The sequence below is a fragment of the Embiotoca jacksoni genome, unplaced genomic scaffold (assembly GCF_022577435.1).
Source record: "Embiotoca jacksoni isolate LCO1_2020_lvr unplaced genomic scaffold, fEmbJac1.0.p SCAF_11, whole genome shotgun sequence".
Taxonomy (NCBI): domain Eukaryota; kingdom Metazoa; phylum Chordata; class Actinopteri; family Embiotocidae; genus Embiotoca; species Embiotoca jacksoni.
In genome coordinates, this window is record NW_027185241.1 from 1,940,645 (window position 1) to 1,959,815 (window position 19,171).

Genomic DNA, 19,171 nt, shown 5'->3' on the forward strand with positions numbered 1-19,171 from the left:
TATTGTTTGTTGTGTCTCAATGCTGTTCTTTTGTCTCTACGCTCTCTTCTAACCCCTTCAGGAGGTGCAGTTGGCCTCTCTGAGACTAGTTCATTTTTCCTCAAACTATTGCCATGTGCTGCCAAGTAGGAATTGTTGGGTTTCTGTCTACAATACTGTAAGATCTTCACATCGCTATATAAAGTGCCCTGAGATGATGTATGTTGTGATTTGGCAGTATATAAATAAAACAACATCCTGGCGTTGATGCCTCCATCATTGGTTACGTGACCAGTTGGATGCGTATTGGGGCGGCTCTGGCTCAGATGTCAGAGTGGGTTTGCCACTAATCAGCAAGGTTGGTAGTTCAATCTATGGTTCCTTCTGTCCACGTGTCGAAGTGAACTCCAAATTGCTCCTGATGGCAGGAGAGCTGCTTGCATGGCAGCTGTGGTGTGGAGATTTTTTTCCAGCTGAAGACTATGTTGGAACAAAGCATCCACATTGCTAATCTCACCTCGTAATATCTTTTGATAATTGGTTAGCCGCTTCTCCAATCAGTTAGCACAAGACCAATAGACCTTTGCAATCTCCACACAAAGATGAGATGTTTGGTGCTTATACAGACAATGAAACCAGGCTACCGTCTAATAAAATCTTTAGTTAACATTATTGAGCTGTTTCTGTCATAACACCACACAGAGAATATTTAGCAGCCTTTTTCCTGCCATCTTGTGTTTGAAATGGTACCTATCTCTCTCCCCGACCAAATCACTTGATGAATTGAAGTCCACATGTAATTGGATGCAATCACTTCACCCCCTCCCTTTCCCCTCTTGCATTCTAATGATCTCTTAATGGGCCCTTGATTAGAAAAAAGGCATGGAAACAGCTGTCAAGACTGGCTGGGAAATGATGAATCATCCCGGAGACTTTGGTGTCCATTAAGGTCTATTTTGGGCCCAATCACCAGTAGGTGAGAAGATAAAAAAAAAAGGTTTAGTAATATTTAGTTAGAACCAAGACAATTCCCAGTGGAACAGTAATCATTTCAGTCTTGAAACTGACAGATGGATTTCACACACTGAGAGGAGCGTTCAGCCTGAGTCTCCAAATACTGTGTAGAAACAGATGAATTTTTTTACTAAGGCAAAAATTTATTTTCGTACATTGCAAAGTATAATGGCAAAGCAGTACGCCTGAAGAGCTGCATGGCTGTTGTGTCATTTACTCAAGGACACGAAAGGTAAAGATGATGACGCAAAAATAGAAAGGGCTGCTGAGAGTAATTCAAAGGAATTATTAAAAACCAAGTAGGTTATCAATATTAATCAAAGCATAACATGACATTATTGCTTGTCAAAACATGAAGACCCCAACATCAAATAAAGTTATGCCATGTCCACAATGATAAAATGTCTGGTATCCTTTCATGTCCTGCCTCTGGCTCACGTCACAGCAGATTTACTGACATGAGCTGCAAACTGAGGAAAAAAAACCACCAACACCAACACGGGCCTCCAAGTCATTATAAGAAATAGGATATGAAGGGATTTTTTTTTTTTACTGTAAAGTTTCAGACTTTATGTCACAACTTGCACAATTCTGACTGCAAATGCTTCATTAATCAGAGACATCAGCAGTTGCATCAGTAGATGCAAATCTACATTAGTATATTAATATACAATCAATTACATTCAACACTCTACTGTGTTGTTGTTTTTTATTCACAAGAAAAACATTTTGGATGTTAGCGCTCCACGACGTTACATATTAAACTCACCAAACTGCTTCATCATCCCCCATTTCTTTGCTGCACAAGTGACCTGAATGTGACATCAAACCCAGCTGGGATATCACAGTCTGTTCTACCCAAACATCAAGGCTATGATGTACTCTGCATCTGTGAGGTGCAGATTAAATGCAAGAACATCCAACGAGGGATAAATGTTTGCCACACAGTCCCACTGGCTCTGGCTTTTATTGATAATTTATGCAGGTAAAAGCACAGAGCAAGCATGTATTGTGAATAAATGTGAATGATTAATAAAACACGACAAGTCATTCTGAAGGTGCGGCAAATATTTATACCTTCTTGGCTTGCTGTATGCATTTCACCCAGTGAATGTTCTTAATCCATCGTATATTTTGTGTTTCCGGAGCCCTGGGAGTGTGCAAATCAACTGATTTGCATAAATGGTCAAAATAAATCAGGCACTAAACTTACAGAAGCTGCGAGTCGTTGAGTTTTTAAGCATGGCAGTATTTCAGCAACTTTTTTTTTAAATAAAAGTGCCATATTATTCTGTTCTCTCAGAGGTTTCAAGAAAACACAATCCTGCCTTTCTACTGTCGTCACTGTAACGGCATAAAAGACAGCACTGACATGAGATGTTCCTGGTGGACCAAGAAGCTGAGGAGTCTTCCAAAGAGAAAGGAACTTATAAAGGTGGCCCTCAGCTGCTTTGTCCGAGCAGTTATTCTTAGTCTGACAGTCACTGCCGGGGAGAAGGCCTGGCAACCCGAGCTTGTATTGTGTGCTGATATTCCAGAGGCAGGTGTGGCCACTAAAAGCTTATAAATAACCCCTCATCCTTCCATACAATGCTGCGGCCTTGAATGATGCCTTCTTTCCTTGCAGTCCCTGTGTGCTTTTAGTCCGAGTCAGTCAAATCAACACTGGACACATATGTACACATATTCATGCAACCAGGACAACACAGCTAATGATACTAAAATGTTGGCTTCCTTAAATTATTTATTAGAGACATGGAATAACAACAAACTTTCACCACGGTAACACACATAAAGTTGCACAACCAGAAAACAGATTAATTATGACAAAAAGTGGACTTCGCTCAAATTTTGGGTTTCCGGAGAAATTAAAATACAACTTTTCAAAGGGAATGAACGGACGCAGTTCTAATCAACTTTGCCAAAGGGAGTACCGTGTTCAATGAGACAAAACAGTGGACAAGTTCCAGGAACTAATTAAAGTCAAGAAGGAGACGGGAAGCAAGAACAAGGAGAAAAGGAAAGAAAGGGTGGTGCAAAGACCAGTTCAAGTCAAATTAAGCAAGAATCAATATACTGCAATAACTGATGTTACTAATATAGAGAAACAATGTACGACAGTTTGAGCTGACGTACTGTAAATAAACTGCAAAGTGCCACACAGTTTTAAAAAAGTATAAATATATATTCGGAGATACAAAAGGCATCAAAACAAGATTGACAGTTGTGCATTGAGCTCAGTGCTTATTGTGTGATCAGCCAGCTGGGAATTACAAAAGTTACAATTTGTAAACACCCCACTTTTGAGTCCAGTGTGTTCAAAAGACAACGCAGAGGCAACATGGCCGCCCCCAGGAAGTCTGCTCCATTTCTGCTGTTAGATCACAGAAAAGTGACAAATTACCTTGTCATGATCCAGATAAAACAACACATGGATGAAATATTATCCGTAAACTACATGTCTTAACGTTTTTACAGACTCAAATTTTGTATAGCTAACGTTCAACACGGCCAGTAAACTAGGTATACGAGGCAAACCAAGTTTGGCTAGATCACCTTATTTGCTCATTAGGTTTTATGCCAACCAATCTGGTAGTTATTTATGTATCACTTAATATGTTGAAACTGCTGGTAGCACGAAATGAAAATGTATGGGAAGACCATGATCATTATGATTCATCTTAAGTAGTTGTTGAGGTATCAGGTGAGCAGTCGCAGGTGTTTCCTCCACCGTTATTAACCCGTTTCTTTTAAAAACAGAATCAAAGGTCAGATTTTTAATAAGGGGTAAACAGATGGTTTAAATCACAGTCTACTTAACAGCTGACTTGCTCCTTCCCCTTTGTTTTCCATTACCGTGCCCTCTCCCTCCCTCTGTGTACCTGCCCTCTCTCCCCTCAGCCCTTCTGCCACCTCTGTTTTCCAGCTTGTCATTTCTTAGCCTTTAAATTTCTAACATTTGCACCCAGGTGGGATAGTACTGCTGGGAAGGCTGAAATAAATATATATCATCTCTATATCTGCTGTTCTTCCACAGCAAGTTGTTCTCTTGAGCCCCTTCCAGCTGTTCTTTTCAGCTGCTCAGGTCTTATTGTACAGGGAGCCATTGTGTCCTCTCTTAGCTGCTTGTCCACAGAGGAAATCAATCTAGTTGATGGCGGTATGTGTGTGTCTGTGGTGTGTCCATTTAGGACCAAGTGTGGTATAAAGTTGAGTGTGTGCATGCGTGTCAGTATGTGTGTCCAGGGGAGGTGTCATTGGTCTATATTTACCAACTTAAGAATGAGAGAGCATTGTGTTGTCCACATACTTGGCACTGAAGGACACTTTGTGTTCAGGGTCACCCTCATCACCTCATTTACGGAGACACAGAGAGAGGTAGATCCAGACAGACAGACAGACGGTGAGACGTAATAAAGAGAGGTGAGACACCGAGATTGCACCGAGATCTTCAAGGAGAGAGACAGACAGGTTGACAGAAAAGGAAGTGAGCTATATCTGTCCTACAGATCTGTGACACCCAGAGGACATCACCTGATTTGTTTTTTAAAGAAAGCGTGAGTGGGATTTCCATTTACTCAAGCCTTTGCTTACATCTAATACAGACAGCATGCAGGTTGTTGTTTTTTTGCGTTTACTCAGTTAAGACAAGTTACTGATGCATTAAAATACATGATAACACTAAGCCTGGATGCAAACTACACCTACAGTGATTATGCATAACACCGTTAATTGTTAGTCAGTTTGTAAATTGTCAGACAGCCTTCTTTTTCCTCTTGTTTCTCTTGATAGTGTTTGCTTGTTTCTCCAGCTAGTTTAACCTCTTAATGGTCTCATCTTTTGATGGCCTCAGTGGATTTAGCTTTTAATTATTCTCTGGAGATGGCATAAAGCGATCTCCCGTCGTGTTCAGACAATGCTTTCAATGCTTTCCCTTCAGCGACTAGAAGGGTAAATCATTTACCCCCTTTTGCCTCCATTGATGCAGGAGTTTTATTATCAGACCTGGAAGCTGAGCTCTCATTTCACTCCAGAGACTAAAAAACTGCTCTGTGTGGAGAAACAGCACCATTGTGCTTTTGCTCCTTTCCCTCTCGGGGCCCGGGATCCAGGCCTACCCGTGGAGATTGATCAATTTTAATGTGCCAGAGGTCGACCTGCCATTAACAGTGCTCAAACAAACCTCTCCCACTGCACAACTCTGAGCCACAAAAGGGAAAAGCAGCAGGGGAATCAGCTGGCCCGCCAGCGTCTTAGCCTGCACTCTTACTCTTAACTCTGCACTGTTTTCCACAATGTAATTGAAGGAGATGAGAAGAAATAACACATTACGCCTGTTTATGGAGCAAACACAGGTGGTTGCTATTGGGAATGGGTGAATGAAGCTATCACTCAAACGCGACCTGATTCTGTTTGTTGGGCACATTCTGCATTCGCTTCCCCAGAGCAGCCACATGATTAATGATGGGCAGGGTGTGGGCAGCAGCATGGCAAACCTCAAATGATGAATTATTAGTAGCTCAGCGGCGCACAAACGGGTGATTTATTGAACATGGGACTGTAACACACCTTTGCAACAGACCAACACCTAAAATCCCACAGGTATGGGCAATGGAAAACAATCCAAAAAAAATCCCTTTCACAGAAATGTATATGACTTGAAGTTGTTCTCTTTGGGAAAGACTTCTGCATGCGAATGTCAAAATATTACTGATTGCAGCTCATGAAATGTGACTACTTTCTGGGTTTTGTTTTCTTCTATGTAGAAATGGGCATTTCAAGCAAAAATACTTTTTCTATAATCGCTTGGAACTAATCAACTATTATTTGACTATTACAGCTTTTAGATGCATTACCGCCACCTTCTGAATGAAGTAACACATTACAAACATGGTGCCAGTAAAAACGGGGAATAGGAAAGGACAATAATTGCAACTAATATTTGTTTTTTATATTTCTATATTATATTCAAATTCAAAAACCAAGTCCCTACTTCTATGATAGCAAATGAAATAAAATTGAGTTTTGGACTGTCAAGAAAAATATATACCAAGACAAAAAATGGGACAATATTTATCACTATTTTATATATACATAAACATTCTATTTTACAAATTGATATCTTAACTAATAAATAACAATCAATTACTTGAGAACATAATCGGCAGGATAAGGAAAATTGAAGGAAAATAATAATTAGTTTCAGCTTTACTATTTCCTAAGAAATTTTAACCTCCATATTTAAAGAAGTTGATTATGACATTTTGGATTTAAATGACTTATGATAGGTTTGTTTGGTGTTTCTTGTAAAATGGAAATTGAGGCCGACAACGTTTCATGCACAATTTTTCTTTGATCTAGGCTATAACTGCAGTATAGATATTGAGTTTTGAGATATTAAGAAACATAATGTTATTAATAGCACCGTGCTCTGTCCTCACATGCACTTTGGTTGCCAGAGTCCCAAGGCACTTCCAGACTTTATCAGAAGAGTGGTGTCCTTTTAAATGGTGCAGTTAAGAGTTTGGATACACTCAGTACTTTGGCCTCAATTATTATTCATCAGGGATGCTCTCGCTGATGGATTTACAATTCTGCACCCAGACGATAAGGAACAATCATTTTCTTTGCCGAAACTGTAACTTTGTGATCTCTTTTGGAAACATAGCATGATACAAGTAGTTGTGCCCACTGCAAAGGCGAAGGGTGTTCACTGTAAAGAGGCCCTTAATTTTGCAACTCATCTGAACTCAATTTGAAACACACACCTCTGAGTTACTCCAGAAACAAGTGTCTGACTGCTAATGCAGTCATCCTCCTGGCTGAGGCTGCAGTGCCTTTAGTGTCTGACTGACTCCCATTGACTCTGTATTCCACTGCCTCCTACACACACCTCTGCATACTCATTCCTAGCTTCCCCCTCCCTCCTACAGGTGCCGTTTGGTGGGGTTACCATGGAAACCAGGACGGTGATGCAGCGAGAACAGGAGGAGCAGTCGTCCCAGATGTCTCACAGCATGCAATTGTCCTCCCAGATCAGGAAGAAGACCTTCACTTCCAGGTGCAAACATTTTACTGACATAGAGTAGGAGAGACAGGGATACCAGCATTGTTTTTATTCTTCTCAGGATGTGTGCTATTCATAACAGATGATTGATTTACAAAGCTCATGAAAAGACTAAAACCAAAAATGATCTCATCCTAAAAAGTATTATCATTGCAGCCAGATAAAGTGTATTCCACTGTGCCATAGAGCTCTTTTGCTGCCCAAAAACTATGAATAACATCTCAACAAGCCACACGGTTTTTAATAAATCCCACAAACATCTTTCTAGTATTGTAAATACTCTCCACTTCCTCCTGCTGTGCAGCTATCAGTAGTCTCCAACAAATGTTGTTGTTAACTCCTGTATGAGTAGCATTTAATAAAAACTAGTGTCCAGCTGTGTTAGGAAATTAAATTGCCTTTTGGAAAAACATTTATTCATGACACTCACGAAAATTTACCAGCGGATAGAAATGGGCTGAGTGCAACCAATTTACGGGGTGGATACCAAACTTTGATACCTTTTTCAAATCTACCTAATTACTTTGACACTAACAAGTATCATGAAATTAAAATTATTAAAAGGCATAACTTGTTTACACAGGAGTAAATCTCGTCAGTCAGCCAACGCAGCATTTATACACTCAACTTGGGTTTCAACTTAGGTAAATCTTACACTGGAACAATTTATTTCACTTTTTTGAAACAACTGTCAGCATCTCTGTACGCAGCAGGCAAGCTAGCGTTTAGCAATTGCCTGCATGTGAGGTGTTTAGATAACATCAGTAAACTGTAGCGTCTACCGATAAATGGTCTGCAATTTCTTCCACAAATATTGTAGGGCAGTCATATAGTTTTGAAAAAAAGTCTAACACGTTGTTGGTTTTGGTCGTTCCATTGGATTTGTTGACTATAGAAAGAATATACAATATCCCTGTTCTAATCAACTTTCTTTATCACTTTCATAAACTCAACAAACTCACACTTCCAGGTGAGGATATCTTAACTACACGTTTCTCTCGCCTTTGGGGCACCACTATGTTTCTGGCTATAAGGAAGCAATAAAATCCCTCGAACGCAATAATAGCTTGAGAGATACAACACTGAAAGCATAATGTTCAACTTGACAGGTCATAAAAGTTTCATATTCAGCCCTTAATCTAGATTTTAATTAAAACAAGAGTGAAAGTCTGCCAATGAGTTGAGATAATTATTCCACTGCAGTATCTCTTCTTTCAGTAAATTTTCAGATCGGATATCTTAAGATGAAGACAAAATAAACCACATTCTCTGCAAAATAATGACTAAAGTGGCACATAAGGCTTGAAAATGTATGAAACCAATAAATCAATATTCAAATCACGTGTCTAACGCCAGAAGGAGATTCATTCATTTATTTGAAAAAAGAACAATGATATAGGAAATTACTTGTTAAAATGAGGGATTGTTTTGCAAAAGAGCTACATTTTACCATACATTTACATAATCGGGAAAGCAATTCCTCTGTAGAGCACTGATGTATATTCTTATACATATTCAAGTAAATAAATAAGATTTATCTGTTGCATAATGTAAACAAAAATGTCCTGATTAGTCACCACTGATTTCTTGTTTTGGTTGACAAATGACATCAAGTTTTTAATAAAGAGAACCGTATGGCAGCTTAGTTATTCTGAACACAATGAGACATTGCATTCATTCAAGTATACCCTGTGGGCCGCTGGTAGTAGCTGCTAGCACGACACATTTAAACACAGCAGTCACAAACGCGTGTCACCGAGACCCACTCCACCACAAAGAAGTCTGTCAGTAGTATTAAGGTGCCTGTGGTTGGGGATGAATGGACCTGGTTCACTAAAAATCTCAGTGACACACTCAATTACAAACCACCTGAAGCTTACACAAGTTACACACAAAGCTTCTCAAGAAGGGCACAATGTTATATCGAACTCACGTTGGTTGTGCTGCAGGGCTTTTAGAGGGTTGAAGACAAACACATACTCTTGAACATATAGTATGCACAAATGAACAGGTGGAGTTGGCAAATAAATGAGGACGCCTGTGAGTGTGCAAGTGCTCAGTTCAGCTCCTCTGTGGTTAGCACGGATATTAGCTGAAGTGTGAAATGGGAGGTGGATCTAGATAAACACGAACAGCAGCAGCAAATGAGAGCTCACCGCTGAAACATCTTAAGCCGCCGCAGATCTCAAAATAAGCTAATGAACCGACAGATTAAAATCAGCAACAGGCAGCAGCATTTGCTTAATGTCAGCGCGATACACAAGCTGGCTGGACTTTGTCGTGGAGTGAGGACAGAGATACGATTGGTGTGCTCAAAGTTAAACAGATTAAACAAGGTCGAGGATGAACTTTCAATTTCAACTTTCAAATCAGAATGAAACTGAACGTCACGATTAATTTGCCAAGTCCGTTTTCATTATACTTTTGCTTTTTTTCATAACACAATTTCATTTCATGTCAGCTCCATGTGTGCACTTCTTTGCAACACATTGGCTCTGGTATATACCCTGTTTTTTATTTAAAAAGAGCATTAACAACAGGTGGATGGAAACATTGTTGCAGTTCAACTCGTGATTATTTGTCATACAAATAATTTCCATTAGTGATGTAATTACCTGTTTCTGTTCATTTTATGCCACTATTATGGTCCAGGCCTAGTCATAGTTTCATAATAAATACCATTAATTGGCACTGAACATTGGAGCATATAAATATAAATTACATTCCTGTTTGCCTTTGAGTGTTCGTCAATGAAATTCACACAGGGCAGATGTGAAATCAATACCAACTTAAATATATAAAGCCTATTACTGAAATATACAAAGAAATCATTGACAATGGCAAGTACCGATAATTAATAGACAATGTACTATGATGCCGCCAAATCTCAATTCGTTTGCCATTAAATCATAGAAGAAAAAGGTGAAACAATAAAATTACATCATTTAAAGAGTGCCAAACCTCAAACGAGAGAATAGTGATGGAAATATGACATTTTTATGAGCTTCATCCAGCTGTTTTTATAAAGATGAATGGAAATGATTTGAGCAATTATGCATGATAATTGTGGTCAGCTCAAATAATCGCATTGAGGCAATTGTGCAATAAATAAGACAGGCCTACTTGCAGTGTATTCTGGCTCTTTTCATTTCGGATGATTTAAAATGTTTCAGGTAGTCTGCCTCGAGGTAGCTTTAGGAGGAGTTTCGTCAGCTCTTTCTGCACACATTTGCTCATATACAGCAGGTATGTCCCCTCGTACAAGACAGAGAAAAATATCACACAGCAGGCGCACCAGCGATTACAGATGATTCCAGTGAGATCCAACAGAAAATCACTCCCGGCCTGCTTTCATAGTCTCAAGCCAAATTTGCCTTCATTCTCACAGTCCCCCTCCTGCTGCGGCGAGTTATTAAATTAAGCTAACCTGTAGGTCGACAATCTCCCCTGCAGAATAAAGGGAATTGGACCCATTTTTCTCTTTAGGGATGATGAAAATAAGCAATTATTCCATCAAGCTTAGTTCAACTGCACTTGGAGGTCATGTCTCTCTTTGTTAAAAAAGAAGCATAAGAGAGAGCAGGTGCATTGGAAAATTCATACTTAAGAACATCCACACTGGTAGCACAGTTAAATTTATCTTCATGTTAGACTGAATAAAGTGGCCTCTGGGTAGGTTCAGTAAACACCTAAAGAACAGTCTTAGCTAAAGTGGTGTTGTTGGGGTTTTTTTTACAACTTGTTGACATGCATAAAACAATGAGGGTAGCTCGTCCAAGTTTTCCTCTTTTTTTATTTCCTCCTGCTGGTCACACCAAATTCATATTTTGAGGAAGCCTGTTGTTTATAAACACACAGTAGAACCATGAGCTCTTTGGCTTGTGTGTATGCACGTGTGTGTGCATGTTCCTGTTTATATGCATGGCATGAGTGTTTGTGTCCCTGTGCGTGTATACTGTGTAACTGTGGGCAGTACTTGAGCGATACTGCCCAGCCGCAGGCTCTGCAATGCATAATTCAACGGCGCAAGCCTCTCAGCACACACTCAAAGGGAACCCAAACAAAGGAAAAGAGAAAAATAAGACTGCAAAAGCAGAAGTTGCCCTCCGAGTACTGTAAAATGAGGAAATTTCCCAGCTTACAAACAAAAGAAAACGAGAAGTCATGTCAATTTGCATTGCCATTGATAAGATGGCTCGTTGAAAGTAATGCCTGAGGCGAGATGTTAGCAGCAACGGCAGTTTGGGTTTGTGTAATATACACCTACACCTGGGTAAACATACAGTTCTGGCACACAAACTTTGAGATTTCTAATTTTGGATTTATTTCAGGGGAGCTGTGTTGTACTGTAACTTACTTTATTCCAACATTAGGTAAACGTATACTGGAAATACAGATGTAATTACACAAGAAAAACAAGAAGAGCATTCAAACTTTAAATATCCTCCGTCGTTGTAATTGCTCACGTTAAAAGAGCAACACGGATGTGTGGATGAGAGCAGAGCTAAAATGTAAGCGTCTCCTGTTACAAACATGCCTTCCAACTTCATCACAAGTGACCTTGTCGCTAACAACAAATGCCGCTCTGCTGTTTATGGGGGTGCACACAGAAAAGGTCAGCTCGGCTTATTGCCGCTGCTCTACATGTAGAATTCAAGCTGCACTGTGGGCTCTCAGATGTTTGCGTGTTAAGAGCTGGGTACCAAACTTCAATACTCTTGTGGCCATGAACAATTGGCTTCCATACCATCTAGTACCTGGCAGAACTTTCGATGAACAACCACCGTACTGTATTTGTCCAAAATCACGCTGTGTTCCAGCTGATCAACTGGGAAACAAACACAGCTCAAGACACGGAAAGTTTTAGATGACTGGATGCTTTAATGCCACATTGCTACCATTGACGTGAGCTCACATCAGCGGCCTCTGTTCCTCCTGATTACTCCCTATAGACAATAGCATGTGCGTGTTTGTACAGTAAAAAAAAAGAGGAACACTAACAGAGCAGAAGCAGCTGTTTGTGGTTATGACATTTCTCAAACTTCTGTCATAAAATGGGTCAAATGTAGCACTGCTTGAGTAGATACTTATGGCTTTTCACACCGCACACAGTATGCAAGTAGTGGACTGATCAGATTAAACATCAGGCTACACTTTAGCAAAGAGTGAAAACACTCATCATAGGAAACATCCTGAAAAGAATCATATCTTGTTTTTAACTCTGATCTACCTGTCGAGGAATGAAATTTGAAATTACAACATATTTACAAAAGCAGTGCTTTGGGTTTTATTCTTTGAACCGGGGCCGATTGTGAGTGAGCAAATTCCAGTGTGATATTTTCAACAACACTGCAGTAGTTTTCACCAAGCAGTGACAAATCTGCTGTGCCACACAATGAACCACACTCAAGGCTTACCCTTGAGCTGCAGACTGACAGAGGGTCTTAGTGTGACAAACAATGGTGACATCGTATTTCAAAGAGGGTCTGTCTTTCACGGATGTATTTCTTTGCCGTTCGTGTCGTTTTGTTTGATTTTTGATTTGTTGTTATTTACCTTGACAACAGGGAGAGGAGGCAGAAAATATCCTTTAAAGCCATTTTTTTTTAATCGAGACAAGAGTTTAAACCAAATCCCTGGAGTGCTTGAATAAATGAACATGTACATTACGCTTGTCTACATCTCATGTACGGCCTCCTCTGCTGTTCAGAGAGGGAATAGTAGAGTCAGTGCTGCTTTCTAGTGGCAGATGACAATAATGGTCTGATGAATTTAAGATTGGATAATGTGCCATAATCCATGACAAATGAATAGACATGCTAATATGAGCACTCAATCCTCCTATCAACACGGTAAATAACTGTGAAGGATGACAAGAGAAAATATCTATTTTGTAATCTTTTACCTGTGTCATTGGATTATATGCAAGATATGTGTTAATCAGGCTTTGTTTTATTTTTTTCCCCTCCAACATGTTCTGAATGTCACAGTGACGAGGAGCCCTCCTACTCCGATTTCTATCCCATCATACCCGCTGATGTGATGTCTGTCAAAGAGATTATCGACATGGACAACTTCCCCCGCCACAGGACATGGTGAGACGCAGTAGAGCGATGTTTTAAGCAGATGTTTCTGTTGACTATCAGCAAGACTAAGAAGGGGGTGATATGAATTCTGATAGGGAGAGGATGTGGAATTTTATACAGTTAACAAAAATGAATTAAAAAAAACAAAAAACAGACACGAATCGCACTCATTCAAACATCATATGAATATTAAATCTTGCCAAAAGGCAAGTTCTGCTGATTAGAATATAACATTATCCACAATGTTTTCACGCACTGTTCTCACTATATTACAATCACACTGTCCTCTCCAATGTGACGAACATGCTAAGAACCCACAAATGTGGCTCAAACATAGAAAACAAGCACAATCAAATAAGCTAGTAAATAAAGTTATTAATCAAAGTTCACAACAAGTCAAAGAGTGCACAGAGCAAATTCAAACCTCCATCTGCAGCTGTTGACAAGGGGAGATTATCTTTACTTCACATGTTGGATGGGTCTTTTTTTGGATGCAAAATGGCAACAACTGTGGATGAGTCCCTTCTTCTCATAATTAACCAAAGACTGTATCCACTTTTCAACTGAGGACTTCCTTCCTGGGTCATAAAACTCTGCCTCTCCTTCAGCAGTCACCACCGCATCCTCTCTCACTCTCCACTTTATTTGAGGAAGACGAGTGGGTCAAGTTCCGATGATGCTTTGCCCTGCATACCAATACAGTACAAGAGCTTTTATGACTATAAAGAGTCTCAATAAACAACGGAAATCGAGGCTTTTTCCTCACTGCCATCGCTCTGTAAAAGGCCAGCTGGGTCCCTTCATTTGCTGTCCCGCGGATGTCATAAAGCCAATGAGCCAGCATTCAACTGAGTCATACAGCAGAAGCTTTGTATTTGTATTTCTGTACTGATGGAGAAAAAAGGAAGCCTTACATCCATTTGGAAGTACAGCCCGAGGTATCGGTTGATTGAGAAGTCCATTTTCAGAAAACGATGCACTATATGATAATCAATAAGCCGAACAATTAAAGCCAAACAAAAATATGACATCAAGTTTTTTGTATTATATGGCTTAAACCAAATATAAGTTGATTTTGCACGTACGACTAACAAAAACGTAAGGAGAGCATTGTCACATCAGCAAAGAGATTGATATGATCCAGGTTTTGGAAGGCATTGAGAAATGATGTCCTTCTACAGATAGGGGCATAAGATCCAGAGTCCTTCTAGAGGGCATTGACAAGCACTTTCTTTCACTATTTCCTGACGTTTTACAGGCCAACTGAGTAATCAAAGCAAAGTAATTATTAGTTTTGAAGACAATTAACTCATCAAACATAAGACTTCCTGAAATCAAAGTCAACTTTAATGTCTATCCACCATATGTACAAGACATTCAGAGAGATCGAAATATTGTTTCTCACAGTCCCACAGTGTGCAAAATAAAAAGATAAACATTGTTAAAACATCATTATCCCATGATCCAGACCATAAGTTATTTTATTATCCACAGCAGTAGCAGATCAACTGAAAAAGTTACCAGACACTAAAAAAAAGATTGGGGGATTTGTCTGGTGGCTGGGATTAATTTGTTCCTACTACAGAAAAGCCTTTAACTTATTAGTGAATCAGAATCTGAGAGGATTTTGTTGATGACATGTTCGAGCCATCTTTTACTTTCTAAATGTGTTATGATCATGTTGCAAGGACAGGATTATTGCTCAGCTGTCATGAAGAGGATGTCATATATCTAAAAATAAATCCCAGAATAGAGAGGTTTAGGCCCCAGAGAACGGAAGCGAGGGGATTGTTGCCTCTGGTGACTTGATTTGCTTCACCAAAATCCCTCCTCTAATGTAAGGGCACCTTGTCCTGTCTGGGTCACCAAGTGTCTGTGTTGGGATTCAATAGCACTTTCACATTTGGAGGCTTAATCACAGGCGCTTTCCTGTTCTCCAATCCATCCAGAACCTGATTACACTCTTGCGTCAAAAAGGATTTGACATTTCTAGTGTATTTGACTTCATCGTCAATGCTAAAAATAACACCGATATTTTCTTCTTCGTGTTATGAGAGGAAGCTTTGGCTGGAGAATGACTGCCAAAAGTACACAGACGGACAAACGGAGGTCACAATGAGTATCAAAGGAGAATATTAGAAATACTAGAAGACATAGTTGCCAAGGAGTGAAAAGGGGGGGAAGTCATTGAGGATGAAATCACATCCTCTTCAAAGACAAAACACAACTGACAGTAATGAGCCTCAGCTGCAACGATGTGGTCTTGCCAACTTAGCATCTCATTAGGAGCAACCACCAAAACCTTCCATCTCATCAACCAGTGTCTATTCCATCTGCTAACATGCTTAGCTAATTCATAAGTCTTGTCTCACCTTCAGGTTTTTCCACCCACTAAAGCCTTCTACCTCTTGAATTAGCAAGGTCAATTCCCTCTGAAGAATAATTTCTTCTTCCCAAGCCTTATCCTCCTCTGATTGGCTGAGATGAATATGGTGTGGATGTATATTTCAGGACAGAGGCTGGAAATCTATGAGCAGAAAGGATGATTGACTCCTGCAGGATAAGAGCTGGAGGACTGACAGATGAAACTGAAAGCTCTGGAGGATTGGCACACTATTTCTAGACCTGTGCCCGAGTGTTGCAAGATGAGGGAGCATGACATTTGTTTTGATCTGCATGGAGACGAATGCACCAGATATTTGTGTGCTGGCAAGTGTGGCTCCAACTGCATGTTAATATCTGATTCACATAATGGCTTCTCATATCTTCCCCACATGGTTCGGGATAAGACATAAATTATGCAGCTTACTCATGCATGCCGTGTTTATCTTGGCAGGAAGGGTTTGCTGTTCTTTGCATCAACAAGCAATGTTAAAATTTCCATTTGGAGCAATAATTAAGCCATAAACCCTTTCATACCCACAGACTTGATGTGATCCAGCGGTTCATTCCCTAAAGGCTTAAAATCTCTGAGCCCAGAGAGATTAAAAACACTGACACACACTTTACCAAACAAGCCAGTGGCAGCAAAAAGTCACCTGGGAGTGTGTGTCGGTATGCACTTGTCTGCAAATGCATTTATGCACTCGTATTCATTTGCATATTTATCTATGCCGTTTGTGCATTTCACTAAATTATCACAACCATTTGTAGAAGCCATTCATGCTCTGGTGGCCATCAAAGCTCAGAGAAATGTTTGTGTGAATATTCAAAATTCAGTCTCTCTGTTGTGGCAATGTGCTTGTGTGTGTGCTTGTGTGAAGTACGTGCTGAAATAATTAAACCCTGGGGACTGTCAATCAAAAGATGGTTAAGATGGTTCAAGATACACACCCCTCTGGCGATGAGGAGTACTAAAACGCTGCATTTAAAACGCAGGCAAAATACCTGATTGTGTGGAGCTTACGTGGATCCATGCATAGATGAAATGCATGTGCACAGGAAATGTGCGATGCGATGCTATGTTATAGTCACAGCTATCCCATGCTATACACGTGTTGGTATTATTGAACTCAGTGGGCTTTATTGAGGTTTTTAAGGGGCCTCTGGCTTTACTGAACAAACTTTACAATGAGCTCAGAGCGCAGGTTCAGAGGCAGTAGAGCGAGTCGGGATTCACTGTATAAATGAACAACCCCTAAAGAGAAAAAATAAAATAAAAAAATAAACAACCCTCAAATCTTTGTCCCCAGTTGCAGCATTTGCCCGACTTACCGTGTCACCTATAGCTGCCCAAACAAGGAAAAATAAAATGTGTTTCTTCTGAGTCAATAGTCACAGCTGCCTGCCATCTCCATGGCAACAAATTTGATGAAAAGCAAGGAAGTCAGGGATGTCACACGGCCAGCGACAAAGCATCGCTTTGAACTGTCCACACCCGGCGGATTCCTGGAGCAGCGCGCACCAACCTGAGAGATTTCAGGGCAGCAGCACCTCGTCTCCTCACAGTGATGCGAATCAGCGGTGGCAGCAATGACTGACGTTCCACTCATGGAAACACCAACTTCTCAAAACGTTGGAACGTGTGTGGAAAAGGTGCTTGTGTGAAATGACACGAAGGTACAAACGGCACAGCGAACTATCATCCTCATCGCGGGAGACTTTTAAAAGACAAACTGCCAAATATCACAAAACTCGCATTTGTCTGTAAATGGGCCGCGACAGAATGAAATGTTTACGTGCCAAAAAAAAAAAAAAAAAAAAAAAAAAAAAAAAAAAGATACAATGGGAAATTGCTGTTTTGGTTCTCTCAAGAGTTTGATTCCTCTTGTGACTTGGAGTTTAGGGATTTTTTTTTTTGACACCCTCTTGGAGATAATTCTGTTTTGTCTGGCGCTGGTTGAAAATATTTTGTACATCTCAAATAAAACACTTGAAATACATATATTAACATAATTACCCCGATTGTTAAGCTGTTGTTTTGCTGTAAAATTATGTCTGCAGCATTTTTGTTCCGCATCAGACTTTCTGTATTTACCGTTCTTTCGAAGCCAAAACAAGTAAATAACAACTGAAAAACAATCCCTCTTAAATGTTTAAATAAAATGTGCTTTATGCCACCAGGGAAATCCTGAAGGAGACCATGTTTGTTGGTGAAAAGTATCACAGAGAGAAGTGGACACGATTTGGAAATGAGGCTGAGAAGTTCGAGCAAGACGTGATCGGGACCCAGCACATTTTACATACTTACATTGACAAAATGGCGCTTCGCAAACAGGTACAGTCAAGTATTCTCAGGAATAACCCTTATTTTATATATATACAATCAAATACAAACAATGGGAATTGAGACACTTGCCTTCTTAATTTACGTGTACTGAATGATATGCTACACAAAGCAAAGTTAAGATGCAGATTATAAAAGTGTCCCAGTTTAATCAACTTAGATACGAAAAAAATAAAACTCTTTTATGGTTAGTAGCTACCAATGTTAATGTTTTTCACTTGTTTACCAAAAAAAAAAAAAAAATCAGCAATTAACAGCTACCATTGGATTATTCAGACTATTTTTACCCTATATTTTTCATTCACTGCATTTTCTGAGATTATTTGTTTCTCTTATTCTGTTTTAATGACTTGCAAAGCCCTTGGATGTTTGCTGCAAAAAAAAAAAAAACATAAGATAAATATTTATCAGCAAACCAATTTTCATCTTCTCTGCACAATATATTTATTTATATTCAAAAAATGTTGGCTTTCATTGATCTGTGTGCGCTTCAGGCAGAAAAGAAGGCATCTGCCCACATGCAGTACCTGGAGCGTCTGAGTCAGAAGGCCCCAGACTTTCCAATCCCTCTGAGGGCTCACACGGTCTGGGAGGGCATGACGGTGAAACTGTCCTGCACGGTCCAGGGCTGCCCACCGCCAAAGGTCACGTGGTAAGAACTTCTGTCTCTGCAGCACTCCATTCTTTTGGCCTTAACTGACCTACCATGATTTTTTTTATATATATATAACAAAGTCTCTATTAAACTCTGTTGCCGGGGTCATCTGCAGAGTGGTGTCATTTTAATTTAATTTCTCGCTTAGTTGGAAGGAGCTAGAGCAGAAAATATAATATTTTCATAGATGTAACTTTCAGGGAACAATTACACAATGGTGCATAAATATGACGCTGTATTAGACCTGAAAGAAAAAAAAATCAGTCGAACAAGAAAGAAAGGTATCTTCAACAAGTTTAACAAATAGCAATTTCAGTCATTTATCAGGCAAAGACACTGTACATTTGGGTTTCATCTTCCTAAATATGCTTATTTGTTGCTTTTTGTGGTTTATATCAATGCTAATAAACTATATATGGACATTCAAATAAATAATATAAAACAAAAAGGTCAATTATTCTATCAAAAAAAAGATAAAGAAAAGACAGCTCATTGCAGCCCTTGTATCATTAATTAATTCATGACTTATCCATAATACAGTGAGAGACGGTTGTATTTTTCATGCACTCATCAGAAGAAGACTGTCTAATGTATGCATGAGAGGTAAGGAGGTAGGTTACAGACCTGCACACGCAAATGAATAC

General features: G+C 39.6%; 1 protein-coding gene across 3 annotated transcripts in view; it reads left to right on the top strand.

Moving 5' to 3' along the window:
- Positions 1-4,376: 4,376 nt before the first annotated feature.
- myom3 (myomesin 3) overlaps positions 4,377-19,171 on the top strand; it is a 59,077-nt gene continuing 44,282 nt past the window's right edge. The window contains exons 1-5 of one of the 3 annotated variants that reach the window (XM_069141722.1): positions 4,377-4,550; positions 6,927-7,054; positions 13,051-13,155; positions 17,710-17,863; positions 18,367-18,524. In XM_069141722.1, the coding sequence (XP_068997823.1) occupies positions 6,948-7,054; positions 13,051-13,155; positions 17,710-17,863; positions 18,367-18,524 (524 nt within the window). In that variant the 5' untranslated portion in view covers positions 4,377-4,550; positions 6,927-6,947. Of the gene's footprint in view, positions 4,551-6,926; positions 7,055-13,050; positions 13,156-16,192; positions 17,206-17,709; positions 17,864-18,366; positions 18,525-19,171 lie in introns of those variants that run through there. The other 2 variants (XM_069141729.1, XM_069141736.1) reach the window with 2 other exon arrangements.